The 16286-nt window shown below is 35.3% G+C and overlaps 1 protein-coding gene across 2 annotated transcripts in view; it reads right to left on the reverse strand.

Moving 5' to 3' along the window:
• The window catches only part of LOC137810968 (Phosphatidylinositol 3- and 4-kinase family protein with FAT domain-containing protein), a 34561-nt gene that overhangs the window by 7004 nt on the left and 11271 nt on the right, over window positions 1–16286 (reverse strand). For both annotated transcript variants that reach the window (XM_068612487.2, XM_068612486.2), the window contains exons 10-25: window positions 13917–13998; window positions 13189–13241; window positions 13023–13088; window positions 11714–12946; window positions 10291–11283; window positions 9872–10207; window positions 9429–9684; window positions 9110–9332; window positions 8634–9021; window positions 7671–7820; window positions 7377–7598; window positions 7035–7256; window positions 2486–3133; window positions 1502–1762; window positions 1069–1416; window positions 43–455 (exon numbers count right to left, since the gene is read on the reverse strand). In XM_068612487.2, the coding sequence (XP_068468588.1) occupies window positions 43–455; window positions 1069–1416; window positions 1502–1762; window positions 2486–3133; window positions 7035–7256; window positions 7377–7598; window positions 7671–7820; window positions 8634–9021; window positions 9110–9332; window positions 9429–9684; window positions 9872–10207; window positions 10291–11283; window positions 11714–12946; window positions 13023–13088; window positions 13189–13241; window positions 13917–13998 (5894 nt within the window). The remainder of the gene's footprint in view (window positions 1–42; window positions 456–1068; window positions 1417–1501; window positions 1763–2485; window positions 3134–7034; window positions 7257–7376; window positions 7599–7670; window positions 7821–8633; window positions 9022–9109; window positions 9333–9428; window positions 9685–9871; window positions 10208–10290; window positions 11284–11713; window positions 12947–13022; window positions 13089–13188; window positions 13242–13916; window positions 13999–16286) is intronic.

The raw sequence follows: 16286 nt of genomic DNA on the forward strand, positions 1-16286 counted from the left end.
ATTTCAAGCATAGCACAGATAAACTTAAGATGAATAACTTACTTATTTGAATCTGCACAAATCCCATAAAGAAGTTCAAGATATTTCCTGTCCCACTCTTCCAGAGCGACTGGTGTGAAATTTTGTTTATCAACTTGTGACAGCTTCTGAAGAAAAGAAACTATCTCCTTGGGGGTGAGAAAGGAACTTGGCGTGACTGGAGTTCCTTGTTTACAGAAGTCATCTTCAATCCACCCTTTAACCACATCAAGTATGCAAAGAAGTACACTTGCATCAATTCCTTTCTCCGAGAGTAAAGCATTTAATATTTGAGACACAGATCGCTTGCACTCAGAAACAACCATCACTCTATCAGTGATAAGTTTCAAAATTGATTTGACATTTGAAATAACTGCTCCAACATCAGCATCTTGACGAGAAGACGTAACTGCTGAATCTGGATCTGGTCTCTGACCCTAATAATGTATGACAATTTATCAAGACTTGAAACAGAAAAATATATCACACATACTTCTAGTAGATTTAAAATAAAATAACATAATTAACATGATAAAATATATGTTAATAACACTAGAATGGCTTGGATAAAGTTGATTTAATATATAGTATATCAGAGTCAGACTGAAGTAAAAGGCATCAAAAGGGTATAGGGCATGCCTGCTTTACTAGAAAGAAGTCCAAACCACATTTGTTTTAAAACCATAATATAGCATCTTACCTAATAAAAATCAAGAATGCAGAGTAGGTCTTGCTAGATTACACCACAGAATTTAATCATCAAGCAGCATATATTAACAATATAAATAAAACTTCAATGTATCCAAAAAAGAAATAGTGGAACTGACAAACACAATTACTTCACTCTGGATAAAATTAGCATGCCTATAGTCAGTATCATAAGCTTTTACTGAGTGAAGTAAATAAATTAGATAAAACAAAAATTTAAATCATGCATGTGGAGACATTTATCATGCATATTTTCCCACTAAATTCTATTTTAATATAAAAATCATTTTATACCTAGAACTTCATAAAATATTATTAATTCAAAAAGGAAAACAAGCATACTTGTCTTAAATGAGGCCCAGCCGCTGAACCCATATCTCGTTGGAGCCGTTGAAGAATGCGAACCAAAATTAAAGGATCAACAAAGTTCCGTTGTACCTCTGTCAAGGTTTTTATGACAAGCAATAGGAAACTAATCGAACTAGCATTATTATCATCACTCGCAGTTTGAGGAGCTGTGACAGTGGTAGCATGCTTCTGTATCAAATCATCAAGCTTCTGGTACAATAACTTAACATCTGCAGGTGTGGTAGTTGCTTCTTGAGGAAAAGCAACAAAAATCATCCTCAACAGTGAGCAGAAAGATTTGCCAGCATCTAAAAGTTTATGCTTGAAACATGGTTCAAGAATCTGGAAGAAAAATACAATTAATGTCAAAATTGAATCACTGAGCGAGCGAATGAAAACAAAAAAACAAAAACAATGTTAGACCCACTTGAGAAATCTGATTGATGTTATTTCTTATGAACAAGTGAGGTTGTTTCTCTAACACTTTGTTCATGACATCCAAACCCTGCGCCAGTGCAGTGGATGGATCCTTTGCTTGAGATGGCTGTATACTGCTCAGAAGCTTTTCCAAATAATTAAATTTTACATTTGCATTCGGCCACACCTCCAAAGCCTGTGAAAGTAGCTCCAAAGCTTGTTTGTACATGGCACTTGCTTCTTTGTCCTTTGGTTCTATGACCAGAGCAACCTAATGACATAAATAAGAGATAATAATCAATAACATCCTTAAAAACAGAATATTTTAGGAATTGTTGTGAATGCATTGAGAATCTTTTCAACAAGCAAACATACTTTAGACTTGGCAAAAAAGTACTCTGTATCAGTCACTTTCATTCATATACATACATGACTAGACTAAGAAGCACAAATATAACTCCGGACACAAATTTGGTAAAATTTTAGAAGTCATTCAGGACATGACACAGTTACAGTGTAAAATTAAACTAAAATTACATAAAAAAATCTTTTAAAAAAAGAGAGAATATTGGAATACATATTTCAAAAATGAGTACAAGTCACTGCAAACATGATAAAATGTTAAAACTTATCTAATTGTCATTGTATCCAAGTTGTATTGCCACTAAATTAAGAAATAAAAGTAAATTATTAAGATGCAGCAAATTCATGGCGGGCAGACACTACTACAACACAATACACAGCTAGCTACCACTTAGAAGTGTCCGTGATTAGGCAAGAGAATATTGTAATACAACTAAACTAATAAGTTATCCTTTGAACCCTTAATCCATAAGGATGTCAAGCATTACGGAAAGCAACAGCAATTTCAGTATCCACAATATTAAATATTGGAAAGTGTGTTTCCCGGATGTTAAATTATCTTGCAATGAATTAGCCAAATGGCAAGATCACCATTCGAAACATAAGAAATCAGGTTAGAAGTAAGCCCCACTCTGATAAGAAAATTGATAATCATTTCCTCCATTGCAGCATTTGGTTTAAATTCTTCATCAGGTTGACTGGCAGATCCAGGGGTTTCAATGTTAGTTATTGATGAAGGACCACCAGGTGACATCACACACATGGATTGCAGGCCAGGTTCTGCTTTTACTCGCTTAGTTGTATCTTCAGGAAATGTAGACCCATCCACAGATCGCTTAGAATCAGCTGAGCTAGGATTAAAGACATCATTGATTTGGTTGGGTGCATCAGAATCAGTAACAACTTTCATCTCGTTTTGTCTTTGCCTCTCCCAGTTAACAACTAATCCAGCAAGTTCAATGGCGAGTCGTCTGTTCTCTGCTGTGGTATTATAAGGCAATCCAAGGCGGCTAAGAGAATTTACCATCTGAGGAACAAACTGTGCTCTGCAGCTGTAGAAGAGATCGGAATGGCGGACAATAAGTTGGAATATGTGAATAAGATTGGGAATTGAATGACCTTCTTCAACAAGGATTTTCTTAGTGTATCTTATCCATATGGGCATTCGAGAATCACCAAGGGGCAAACGCCGTGGCAGTGCTGGCATTAGAATGTCAAGAGCTTGCTTGACCAACATTTTATTTTCGGGTTGGCAAGTCCTGAGAAGAGCAACAAAAACCTACATTTGCAAATCAGTGTCAGGGTATAGATATACACATTAATTTTTGGATTAATTACCTCTTTAGTCCCTTTATTTATTTATTTAATTCAATTTGGTCTCAATTTTAATAAAAGGTTCAATCATGTCCCTCAATCTTTTAAAACACAACAAGGTGACCACTTTCCATCCAATTACCATTAAAGTTATTAATAAACAAATATTGATGGTTTTAATTTATACATAACACAATTTATAACCACCGCATATAGTGACAATTTATAAAACTATCAACATCAATTTCAAGACACAAAAGGGTCACATTATTGCAATGTTTAAAATTGAGAGACTTACTTGATTGAACCTTACATTAATAGAAGAACCAATTGAACAAAATAAATAAATAACAAGACCAAAAAAGTAATTAAGCCATATATTTTCATGCGAGATTCAGTTGGATACACAATAACAGAGTATCTAAAAGCACATTCATATTTCAGATAGAGCAAACAACTTTTCGTTAGCTAGGCTCAGTAAGAAGTTAAATCTAGATGCATCGGGTTTCAACTTGAAAGCTCTTTAAAACCACGCATGTAATCTTAAAACACAGAAGTTATCTCCATCCAGCTTCCATGTCAAATCCATAAAACGCATAAAAGGGAAAGAAAATTGGAGATGAATACAGCCACAAAGTAGTTCCTTCAAGAAAAAAACATGAAAGACACAAGTCAAACATGTTAAAATCTAAAAGGACTCAAGTACAAATGTCTACTATCTAGAAATGGTGTAAACAGATAAACCATATTTTGAAAGAAGGCAGTCAAACACTATACCACCTTGAAAGAAAGCCATATTTTCCATTTACAGGTGCAAGCTCTGGCTTCACAGTTACACTTTACACTAGGCATTGAAATTAAAAAACTATAGAATGTATTCCCATGTGATTCAGCAGACTTCATTTCCATGAAAAAAATATTTCATAAAATCACTTAGTTGACAGCTACTTGTGAGTATTTTGCATACAAAGTTGTTGTACTTAAGATGCATTAATGGTAACAAATTCTGTTAGAATGAAAGCTGTTAAAGAGTTGTTATCAAGTAGTCAAAATTGAGCTTTGGAGCATAATGTGTCTATGATCTCCTCCCTCTCCAATCTCACGTCTCCTCAAGGTTGTAATTTTGGTGGATTGCTTTGGATAGCCGTTGTAGATTGCAACTTATGGGGGCAGCGATATTACAAGCATGGGAGCAACGGTCCTCATGGCTGTACTTGCTGCCTCAACTTTCCTCACAGCTGAGCTCCTCATGTCACCTCTCTTATCCTGCTCGCAGCCTGACAGTGCCTTTTACAGCCCTACTCATCATGGCAGTCCTTGCAGCACCTCTCGTGCAGCTCCTCGTAGGTTGGGTTGCATGACCTGATTTTTAACCGAAAACCTAAGCCCAAAAACTTAATCCTGCTTACCACACTGCCCAAATGCATCATGTAAACCTAAGCACCCCACTGACTAAAACTGTCATGTCATGATTCTCTACTCACTTTGATTCCATTCCATCTGTCCTCCCTCTTTGTTTATTACCACTGCGCCGCTAATTACTTAACCTTGTTAGATTTTTTTTCCCATTCATTAAAATGACTTCAAATCCAATTCAAACTCTTTGGTACCCATTTCTCTAAAAAGGGTTCTGGAAATAGGAGTTATATAGCTTGAAGGCATTGTATTTCAATTGGTGGGGATACTAGGAAACTTCAATGTAAATACTATCAGAAGGTAAAAACAATGGAATTCGATGTAGCAAAGAGTAAAGAATTTAGTTCTATGTTTGATTTGGTCTTTAAACCTCCATCATGTCATGAGATGAGTCCAATATTTGGAGTAAGTGAAAAATACATCACTTGTTTTACAAGCACATAGGGATTAATGGAAAGAAACAGGATGCACGATGGTTGGACTGATAAGAAAATAAGGACAATAATACACCTTCTAGTGAACAACCCAAAGGAAGACATGTTTTTGAAGTTCATAGATGCATTTGCTTCCAAAATGGTAGAAAAAGTTTTTGAGATGATGGAGAGCATTGTTGAAGAGATGAATGTTGTTCAAGATGTGGTAGATAATGCAGCAAATTATAAATTTTCTAGTCAAATGTTGATGGCAAAGAGGAAATGGTTATTTTGGACACCTTGTGTTGCACATTGTCTTGGCATAATGTTGGAGGATTATGAGAAGAGAAGATCCCAATTAATGTGGAGACAATTAAAAGGTAAAACAATTAAAATCTTTATCTATTCAAGAACGTCTCTAAATTATCTATTACAACATTTCACATGAAGAGATTTAGTGAGATTAGGTATTATTCGCTTTGCCACATCTTACTTGACATTAGGGTGTCTTCATGAGAACAAGGGAGCTTTAATAAGAAAGTTAACTAGTAAGAAATGGAAGTCTAGTAGGTTTGTTTGAAAAAAGGATGGAAAAACAGTTCAGGGTGTAGGGAGTTCATTTACAAAAATGGGTCAAGTTATGAAGAAGATACGAAAGGTTTTCATGGTCAAGAAAAGGTATCTATATATTTGTTTATTGATTTTGAAACTGAAAACATAAAACTAACTCTGATATATTTTTGGTTATCTATTTGCTATTTCCCTATGTGGACCATCACAGGCCTTTGCATGCTACATGCTATTTTCTTTACCCTCAAAGGCATTACTATCCAGGATTTAAAGCTAATTTGGAAATGCAACGAGGTCTAATGAAATGTCTAACAAGAATGGTGAAGGATGAGAGGACAAACAAATTTTGATTGATGTTTAAATTGACGATTTTGAAAACAAGTCACATATTTTGGTTGTCCCTGGACTACAAGGCCAATTAATTTAAATACATAAGCAAATCGATGCAAATCTTATGGTGATGAGCATTCATAAATCCAAAAACTTGTCATACATGTATTGAGCTTGACATGTAGCAACTCAAGAAGTGAGCATAGAATTGTTAGTCTACTACTTGCTTATCATTTGTTTAAGTCCACTGAGAGAGAAGCAATAGGCTAAAGCAAAGCACAATAATGTTGCTTTTGTTATGGCTAATTCAAGATTAGCTAAGGAGAAGTAAACAATAAAATCAATTCAAATTAATATTGATGACTGTTCATAGATGATGAGTGGATCATGGAAGATGAGCATGAGCAAATGAAGCATCAGGTTTGCATGTACACAACTTGGGTTTGGATGAAAACATAATTCCCATCCAAGTTGAGGAGGATGAAACTTTACATCATGATTTAGACATTACTGATTCAAATGGTCAAGGAGATGCAACTAGAAATGGAGTTGAAGGCCTCTATGGCGATTATGACTTTAACTAGCCAGATTAATTGCTATAGAAAGCTTTTTGTTTTGTAACTAGGATAGAATTCCTATTTGGAAATAGGATGAAGCTATTGGTTTACTATTATGTAACTAGGATTGACTTCTTGTTTTATATGCTAATTGTATTGGTTTTGTTTGTCATGTTGAATTGAAGTTCAATTATGAGTTTTGGGTGAGATAAAATGATTGTGTGCGTTTACATGAATTTCATAAATTTTGTAGGATCTTGAGTAAGATCTTGATTTGACTACCTTGGTTGTTATTTTAGTTACACAGATGTTAATTTAAATTACATTGTAACAGCCACACATCTATAACTAACTTTGCTATAGGAATCCTGTTTGGATCTCTACAAATAGGTGTTCTCAGCATGTATCTACAATTATAGTAATTTTCAGATAAATAATTCTCCCAATACAAATTGGAATCTGTCTCTCCGTTCTCTTGAACTTTCACCACTTTCTCACATTTACTTTCAGTTACCTACCTGCTCATGTTTACAAGATACTATGAGTAAGGAACATTCAGAAGAAGTTAATGTTTTCATACCTGGAGTATTATTTTTTCTGGGGCTTGATATGCCTCCAAGAAATGGCAAACATTCACAAATGCCCATTGTTTGCTTGCTGTGTCTTCACGCTTAAGATGATTCCACCCAAATTTTATCAGTTCCTTCCTATGATGGACCAGATCATTCTGAAGATATTTAAGAAGCAAGGTGGCAAGCTGCAGTAGTTCTATTCTTAAAGGCTCATCATACTCAGCAGAAACCTAGAAGAGGGACACGATGCATTGTGAGACAGAAGACCTTACAAAGCTGTATAACAAAAACTGAATCATGAAGATTTCAACAAAAGACCAAATGAGAAATTAAACATGATAAGAACATACCTCCTCTGGAGGATCAAGAAGTTTATCAACAATTGTTTTTATAATTCCAGGATCAACGACTTCCCAACTTTGACCGTTTTGAAAGGCATGTGCAAGCATTGGAAGAATGAGCATTTGCATCACAGTCACCAAATGGTCGTGACCAAGTTGTTTTGATTGGAAAAGGCTGAGAAAATGCAATAAAAGAGCCTTTTTCATGCCTGGAGGATAACCTTCTGCAACCTAAAAGTCAACACAATTTAAATACAAGGAACCCAGATATTAAAAAAAAATTCAAATCCAACTATGAACTACCTCAATAATGTAAAACTCCTTCAGGAATGTATAGTCAATCCGACTATGAAATAAGAATATGGTAAGTATATCAAAGAGCACGTTCACTTCGTTTTTGTCATGTCTCAAATAATTAAGGAAGCATTTGACAAGCCATTTGCTTTCTTTAACCTGCGATATCATAATGACCATGAAAACAAGTTAACCAGCCACTTAAAAGACAGGTCAAATTAATGAATGTGCAGTTAAAAAACTATCTAAAAATATAAAATGATTGATTAGACAAACCAAGAAAAAAAAAAATTGGAGAGTGGTGGAGATGCAACAAAAAAATATGACCATGAATCTTTAAATATTCCTCATGAAGTCCGAAGTGAAGATATCTAGTAAAGAAACCAATAAATCAATACAAACAATTTGGTCAAGGCAGCAAACGTTTAGTATACAAAAGTTAACTAAAAGTAGACTGCAATGAAGTGGCAACTTCTCCAATATGCTTAAACCATAAAGCAATGCCAAGGGTTGATAGATTGCTTAAAAACAGCTTTGAAAGTTAGTGCCTGAAACAGACAAGTTAATTGACAGAAAATAGCATCAAAAGGATGAGTTTTTAAGGCTAAATATGACTAATTAATCATTCCCTTTTCTAGGCCGTTTTACTTCTTGTATCATAAGTCTTATTGTTAATTGTCAAATAAAATGGTACTTGCATGACCATCATCTGCAATGCTGAAGATGTCAGCAAACAGATTGGCTCAAACATATGAGAATCCAAAGCCCATCCACCTATTATTCTTTACAATTAACTTAAGACAAAAACTGATGAGATAAGAAGCAAAGAACAGAAACACAATTAAAACTGTTAAATATCTTTATATGCATGAAATTGAATTCATGCAATCATTGAATAATAGAAACAGGAACTCAATAAAAAAATCCACAATCAATAATGATGATACAATACTAACAACATTTTATACTTACTTGCACTAGGTTCAGCTCCTGCTCTTTTTGCAACCGGGATATTCTTGCAGGTGACTTCCAAACAAGTACCAACGTATCAAACACACTACGATTACTTTGTAACCAACCAGGGATTAATTTGACCAGGGTTTTTATAAGTGCTAATCCCTGAAAGTAAGCGTCAGATGTTGCACTGGTAGAAGGAGCAGGTGGATTAGAAGCATCAGTTGATGGTGCAACACTTTCTTCACCTAATAAACTAGTATGTGTACTTGTGGATGCAGGAGTCATTGTCACATCAGATTTGGGAATAAATTCAGAGAATGCGCTTGCAAGTATCTTTTGAGGTGATTTTGCAAGTTCATCTCTTAATGGTTGACCAGCTTCTGAACGAATTATATACATGAAACTAAATTTACAGTAAACAACAAAAAGAAACAATGTAAGCATTCGACCTTAGCAGGTATATAATTAAAGTTCTGCAATCTAAAACTTACCGCCTGAAATACTTTGGTTCACTTAATCGAGCAAGAAAATAATCAACTGCAAGGGATGCATATCTATTTAAAAACTTTGTAAGTGGAAGGCGATATGGACTATTGATTTCACTATATACTAGTCCTGGGGGTAGAGCTCCTTCCAAATCAATAGTCAAGGTTACAAGTTCATCAAGGAACTTCGAGGCAGCAGGAGGAAGCAAGTGAAAAAGCTCAATTATAGCTACAACAATAGAGAAGACATATCAGCACAAGTACAATCTATGGAAGATGAATTAGATACACTTGCATTAAATAGGTTAAACCATAGATGTAAAACCTGCAGCAATCTTTGGTTCTTCACCAGACTTCCATGACTTCTGACTTTGAGCCAACTTCTCAGGCTCCAGCCACCTTTTTAGATGCTCTAGAAGTTTTCCACCCAAAGTAACATTGAACCAGTTCGATAACAGTTCAAGCAGGCGAGCAAGACCAAGCAGAAGAGGCATGCTAAGATTTTTTGTGTGCGCCAAATTCACCAATATAGGCCTAAGGCTGCTTTGTAAAAGTTCTTTGGGCATCCTTTGATTAATAACCTAGGTAACAGGGTGATCAAGATGTAAATGAGGTTAAAAAATTATTCTAGGTCAACTAATACTAATAGCATGCATGCAAAACTAAAGCAAAAATTCACACAAATGTTTCCAATAATTCTCCGTCATGTGGCACAGGCCCTCTTTTGCAACTCTAGTATAAATTATATATCATAAAAACTAACTGTACCTGCCGCAGGCCCTCTTTTGCAACAGCAACAATTTCTGGAGTTCGACAGGTTAAAGACTTGAAAAACATTGAAATAATCTTGGCACGCAACTCAGAGTGATTTGGAGTTTTAAAATCAGCCCATGCCATTGTTGTACAAAGCAACTCAATGCAAGCAGTACGAAGTTTAGTCAACGATGTCATCACTTTGGGATTGATAAACTTAGCAACCCAGGCATTGTCATCAGATTCTGCTATTTGCAAGGCTTCTTGCAGGAAATTAACTAACTCTGGTGTCAACTTGAGAAGAGGTGGCCTCAATGCTAGACAGAAATTCAATGCTGTAACTGTTCCAACCTACAGAAGATATAATAAAGTGGTAAAAAGAGAAAAGCTAAAAGAAAGATCAAATAGACCATCATCAGCAAAAGAACATGTACCTGTTGATCAACAGTCTTCAACTTTAAGGATCGCACAATTAGAGGCTGGAGAAAAGGCTGATATAATTGCTCTAGTAATTCTGACACCTCACTACCAGTCCTGCTAGCTAAAAGTGCCAAGCATGATTGTACATTCTTTCTCACAGTGATAGATGCATTCTGGTTGAACAACTCTTGAGCAAGAAAATCAACAACTCCTTGAAAGCTCTGCTTTCGTGCCTCACTATTAGCTTCATCAACATTATTTACCACTCGAAGAACTTGAGTGAGCACTTGACTTGTCTCCTCCTGCTCCTTGCTAGCATATATGGGTAGCTTTTTAAGAACATATATTAGACCACGCACAATTCTTACTTGAAAAAGGCAAAGAGTCTCAACAGTGACCTTTCCAACCAAAGCACCAAGTCCCATGACTCCACCCATTTGAGCTTGCCAGGTAAGCCCATAGCAACAATGAAGAAGGCGAGGCAACAGTTGTTCAAATACAGGAACACGAACACTAGGGGGTGGAGAATATACAGGATTCATTGATGGACTAGAGACAATCATAGGTGTACCTGGCCCTCTAGACATTATGAAGTCAGTATGTTTTGAACGAGCTAGAAATACAAGTGTTTCTGCAAACACATTTAAAGCCCCAAGAGCAGCTTTGGCATGGAGCCTGTTTTCATCTGCTAGTATTTCAACTAAAGCATCCAAGAATATTAGAGGATCCAGCTCCTTCAAATTTGAACAAGCATTGCTTTTTAGCCTAGAACCAACATGAACATTATTTGAGAGTGATGAACCCCCAAGTGCTGCTACTGATACATTGCTGGATGAAGAATCGATGTGAAATACCACTGCAAAATGACGACATATATTGACAACAAAATCATCGGTGGGATCTGTGAGATCTGTCTCACCATTGGCAGCAATGACAGTCATCAAAAGAATCTTAAAAACAGACTTCTCAGCCATAAGTTGGGTCTTTGTCTTTACTCCTAAGTCGGCCTGAAAATGAAGTGTCATATAATTTTGCTGAAATAATATTCCACAGTACATACCCATCTAACTAATGTAAGTACTCAGTAAAATATTTGAGAGGATAACAGACCAATTACTTATTATTGCAAAAACATTATACTATGTATAGACCCATCTAACTTATGTAAGTACTCTCAGTATATATCGGAGAGGATAAGAGACCAATTGAAGTAGATAGTTCCAAAGGTAACCACACTTAAATAAGTATAATGTGAAGGAGAAAAAAAAAAATAACGGCAATCAACAGCAGCAGATTTTTTTATAATTTAATTAGATCGTCATGGACGAGAGATTCATGAATACAGTGAACTAAGAGTATTTAGTTACACAGATTAATCGAAAGTGTCAGCACCAATTTTTAAAGGAATTAGGTGTACTTGAACAATAACAAACTAACCTTGACATCCATTAACTCAGACCTGCGTGATGTTTGATCAACTGTAGAAACTAACAGTGCAGATAGTTGCTTGGACGTAGATCCATCATCAGCAACACTTCCAGGCAAATTGAGCTGAGATGACAGGCACACCCGAAGAAATTTTAGAGCTTGCTTCCGATAGAAAGCATCCATGCCACAGTTTTTGTTCATTACAGCTTCCACAGCAAGATTTATGCATCGATCAAGCGGCACCAAGAATGGAGTTGCAGGCTCAAATGTCAAAATCAGGCGAAGCCCATGCTCAGGATTCTCCTTACACTCAAGTGCCAGAGGCTCTTTAAGAAATCGTCTGTTTCGGCCTCCTAACTTGCCAAGAAGCTGCAATGCTTTTGCACCCCAGGGATAGGGAGCTGGTCTTAAGTGAGACCACAAGGCAAGAATCACCTCCGACATAACACTGGCCATAATGGGTTCAAGGAAATCAGGATTTAAACTGTCAACCCAAAACTCAAGGGTTCTTAGACCAAGACTCACTAATTCATCACTTCCCTTGAGACATAATACCAAAGGCTTCATAAGACGAGAAAGGTATGGTAACAGAGAGCTTAAACGTGCAGGTAAGGTCAAGCAGAGCTCCAATAAAAGATCTCTCATATCTTCTGCAGTTGGCCCTTCCAACATAGCTAGCAGCATATTGAGGCAAGGCTGCAACATGGGCACCAAGTCACGGAGCAAAAGTTCATATTTGCACCCTGAAAGTGCCTTGAACATTGTACGAAGCAACTGCATGTAGCCAAGAGGTTTTTCTACTTCAGTAGCATTTTTCATGCAAAATTCCATTATAACAGGAGCATGAGGCTGCAAAATCCGTTCAAAATCAGCCGGTGCTTTGGTAACAGCACCAAATATAAATCGAAAGAGATGCAAAGCCAATTTTGCTGCTGGTGAATCTGGTTGCTTCAAGGCATCAAGTTTGCCGCTCACAAGAAAATTAACAAGCACATCCGCAAATGGCCGGTACACTTTTGGGGCTGCTAGAAGGGTAGAGAATATATGGACAAGTTGAGTGTTGGATATCATACACTCAAAAAGCTCGGGCATACACAGAGAGAACATATCCATAAGATCTCGAGGTTCCATGATGGCCAAAATCTGCGAGAAGAGATGCAGCATTTCCCTCTCCTCGTCCTTCTCCTTGAAAAGAGCTAAGCAATGAACACCACTTTTTAAAACACCAGAAGCTTTGCACACCTACACAAGATTCTTATGTCAACTTTGCCATTAAGCCTAAAAACACAGATGTTCAAGTTAAGCCTATCTGTAGTACCTCATCTTCTCTCATGCCCCTTAATGCTTGAGGTGGCGATAGATTGGAAGATGGCGAAACAAGAGTCTGTAATTATCCATGGACAGGGAAAATTCATATTTAAGAAATAATACACATCATAAGCGGCGATGGGATAAAATCCACAGGCAGAAATTATTTTCATTACCTGAGGCCTAGGGGAATGTGCATGGGTGATACTCCATATTATGGTCTTCATTCCTGAAAGTTGTAAAAAGAAGTTTTAAAAATGTAAACTTATAATAAAAATGTGTAACTTTATCAGTCATAAAATAAGGTTGCAAAAGTAATGAAATTAAATGAACGTATGGCACTACTAGAAAATAAAGATAACAAACTACTAGGGTTGACAATAGACCCAATTCAATCAGTAAATCTGACCAAAACCAATCCAAACTAGAGAAACACGGGTTCATTTTAATATTCGTTTTAAAATGGATTAAAAAGAGCTTGACAGGACCATCTACCAAATTAGGTACACGATCATTCAGTCTCAAATCCAAATAACGCACAATATTAGTTTTATTTTATCTATTTTATTTGGATTTATTATTAATGATTATAAAACTTAAGAAAATATACAAATATATTTATAACACCGAATTTTATCAACATTTTGATTTTCTCTAATATTTAATTTTAATAACTAAAACATAATAAATAAATAAATAAAATATAGACAATCCAATTACTTGATCAGATTCCAACCATTTAATCAAGTTGATTTGGGTCAGGTTAGTTGAAAAAATTTAACAGCATAGATCTAATCCAACCCAGTTAAGATTAAATCACATTGGAATTCATTTTGTGAAACCTTACTCAGCCCAAACCATGATCACCCTTACGCACAACATAAGGTTTAAGGATATAAATTACCCATCACTAATGTCTTTATCAAATGTTTGCAATCATTTACTTCCTTCGAATGTTCTACAGGAACCTGCAAAGCCAAAACTGCCTGCAAAGAAAATAGAACAAAATCACACACAGAGCAAAAGACATATATCTAACCGTAATTAAAAATAACATCAATAGCAATAGTATTTTAACTCAACACATAGATGTAACCATAATTAAAAACAATAATGTATTGTAATTTGATTGAGAGAAGAAAGATAGAGAATGAGTAATCTTTATTATATGATTCAGTGCATGATGTACAGGGAAGGCTGGGTATTAATAGTACCCAGTGCAGTAGTAATACAAAGTAAATGTAAACAGTTAAGACTGTTATATACAGTTGATACTGTTATACCTAATAACAGTTACTACTGTTATACCTAATAAGAAAAGCTGGGGTCTGGAGACATATCACAACTAGATTTGTCAACTCTAATGAATAATTGGCTGACATTCCGCAAGCTAGGCACATATGACCTATATGCTCCAGCCTGAAGGGGGTGTTAAAATGAAAGAAAGAAGGATTTGATTCTATATAATCAAGAATATCTACATTATATATGTATCATTAGAAAGTTTTTTATTTATTCTTGTATTAAATCTTTGTTATTAGAGGATATCAAATCTTCTCTATTTACTGTATTGATTTCATTCTCCATATAAATAAAGCATTTGTGCTGTCTCATAAACACACGGTTTCATTTCAATGTTTCTCTCTTCCCTAGAGTTCAATAGTATTAAGTGTTTTTTATATTACAGAAAACGGTTCCATAGTAAAGAGAAAGCAAGTGGATAGCATATTGTCTAAAAACAGAGTGGAACAGTAACTTTCCCTATTATATAGGAAAGAATTAAGGATAACATGCATGGCATTGTACCCCGACCTTTTAAAGTTGGAAGAAAGCAAAAGAAATGTGAAAGAAACTACAAATCAAGAAAAAAACAGGTACTTGAGCAAACTGGAAAAACTAAAATTTCAATATATATACGGTTCATAAAACCATCAAAAGTAGAAAGGATGCAACACAAACTAGGATGCACACAAAAACTAGTAATGCACATTTATAATGAAAATTAATTATTCTAATATATAATTATATTCGGGAAAAAAAATCATCAGGTGTTAGGTTCTTTCTACAAACCAAATGATTAATTATTTTTAAGAACCATACAAGAACCAAAAGGAGGGAGAAATTGAACCCTGGTCTTTTAAAGTTGGAAGAAAGCAAAAGAAATGTGAAAAGAAACTACAAATCAAGAAAAAAACAGTCGCTTGAGCAAAAGGGAAAAACTAAAATTTCAATATATACAGTTCATAAAACCATAAAAAGTAGAAAGGATGCACACAAAAAAGTAGTGTGCACATTTATAATGAAAATTAATTATTCTATTAAATGATTATATTCGGAAAAAAAATATCAGGTGTTAGGTTCTTTCTACAAACCAAAGAATTAATTATTTTTAAGAACCAAAAGGGAGAAATTGGATAGAAATAATGATTTACTATGTTTAGTGACAAAATTAAATGCACACAAGTGTAACCAAAGTCTAAGAAATTGAATTTTAAGTGTAACTAAACCTGACAAAACCAGCTTGTGCGGTAAGTTTTGTACTCACTTATATACTATATTTTACTCATATATATAATCAATGTGAGATCTCCAACACACCTATTCATGTCAGTGATTGTACGTCTAGAGCATAGGACTAGATACTTGTGAATGATCGAAAAGCATGTGGTACAATAGGGCCAAAAATCCTCATTATGATAGATTCTAGTGTCATCTTATACTTTAAGTCTAACTTAACCACACAAAACAGAGTTACAAGTTGAAGTTCTCACCCACTTGTATGCTAAAATTTGGTCATATATCTAGCTGACATGGGATATCCAACACAAAGGAGCACTCTCCTTTCACACTCGAATTTCCAATTGATTACACAAAACAAAAGACACCACTCCTCCTTTACCAAAAGGGTTATTTATACTAGTGGGTTATTTAAACCTGACAACAACCCAACACCCACAAATCTCCTTGATAAGCATAATTTTATTCACACTTTAAAGCTTTAATTGCGAGATTCATCTAATTGGGTTTATTTGGGCCTTAACTATTATTCTCGTTAATTCTATTTTTAGAGTAGACGGTCTAAAGGAAGTTTCTACCATTGTGAGAGAGCTGAATATGTGAGTTCAAAATCTACAATATCTCAAAGATAGAACTGGAAGCAAATCTTCTAGAACATATGAAGAAACATAGTTCGCAATAAAACTAGAACTGGACTCCAAGAATTCTGGAAAGTTAGAAACTATGAACAAAATCTGAACAGAAATATATTTGCGAG

Source organism: Phaseolus vulgaris, chromosome 2 (genome assembly GCF_051622355.1).
Source record: "Phaseolus vulgaris cultivar YP4 chromosome 2, ASM5162235v1, whole genome shotgun sequence".
NCBI lineage: Eukaryota > Viridiplantae > Streptophyta > Magnoliopsida > Fabales > Fabaceae > Phaseolus > Phaseolus vulgaris.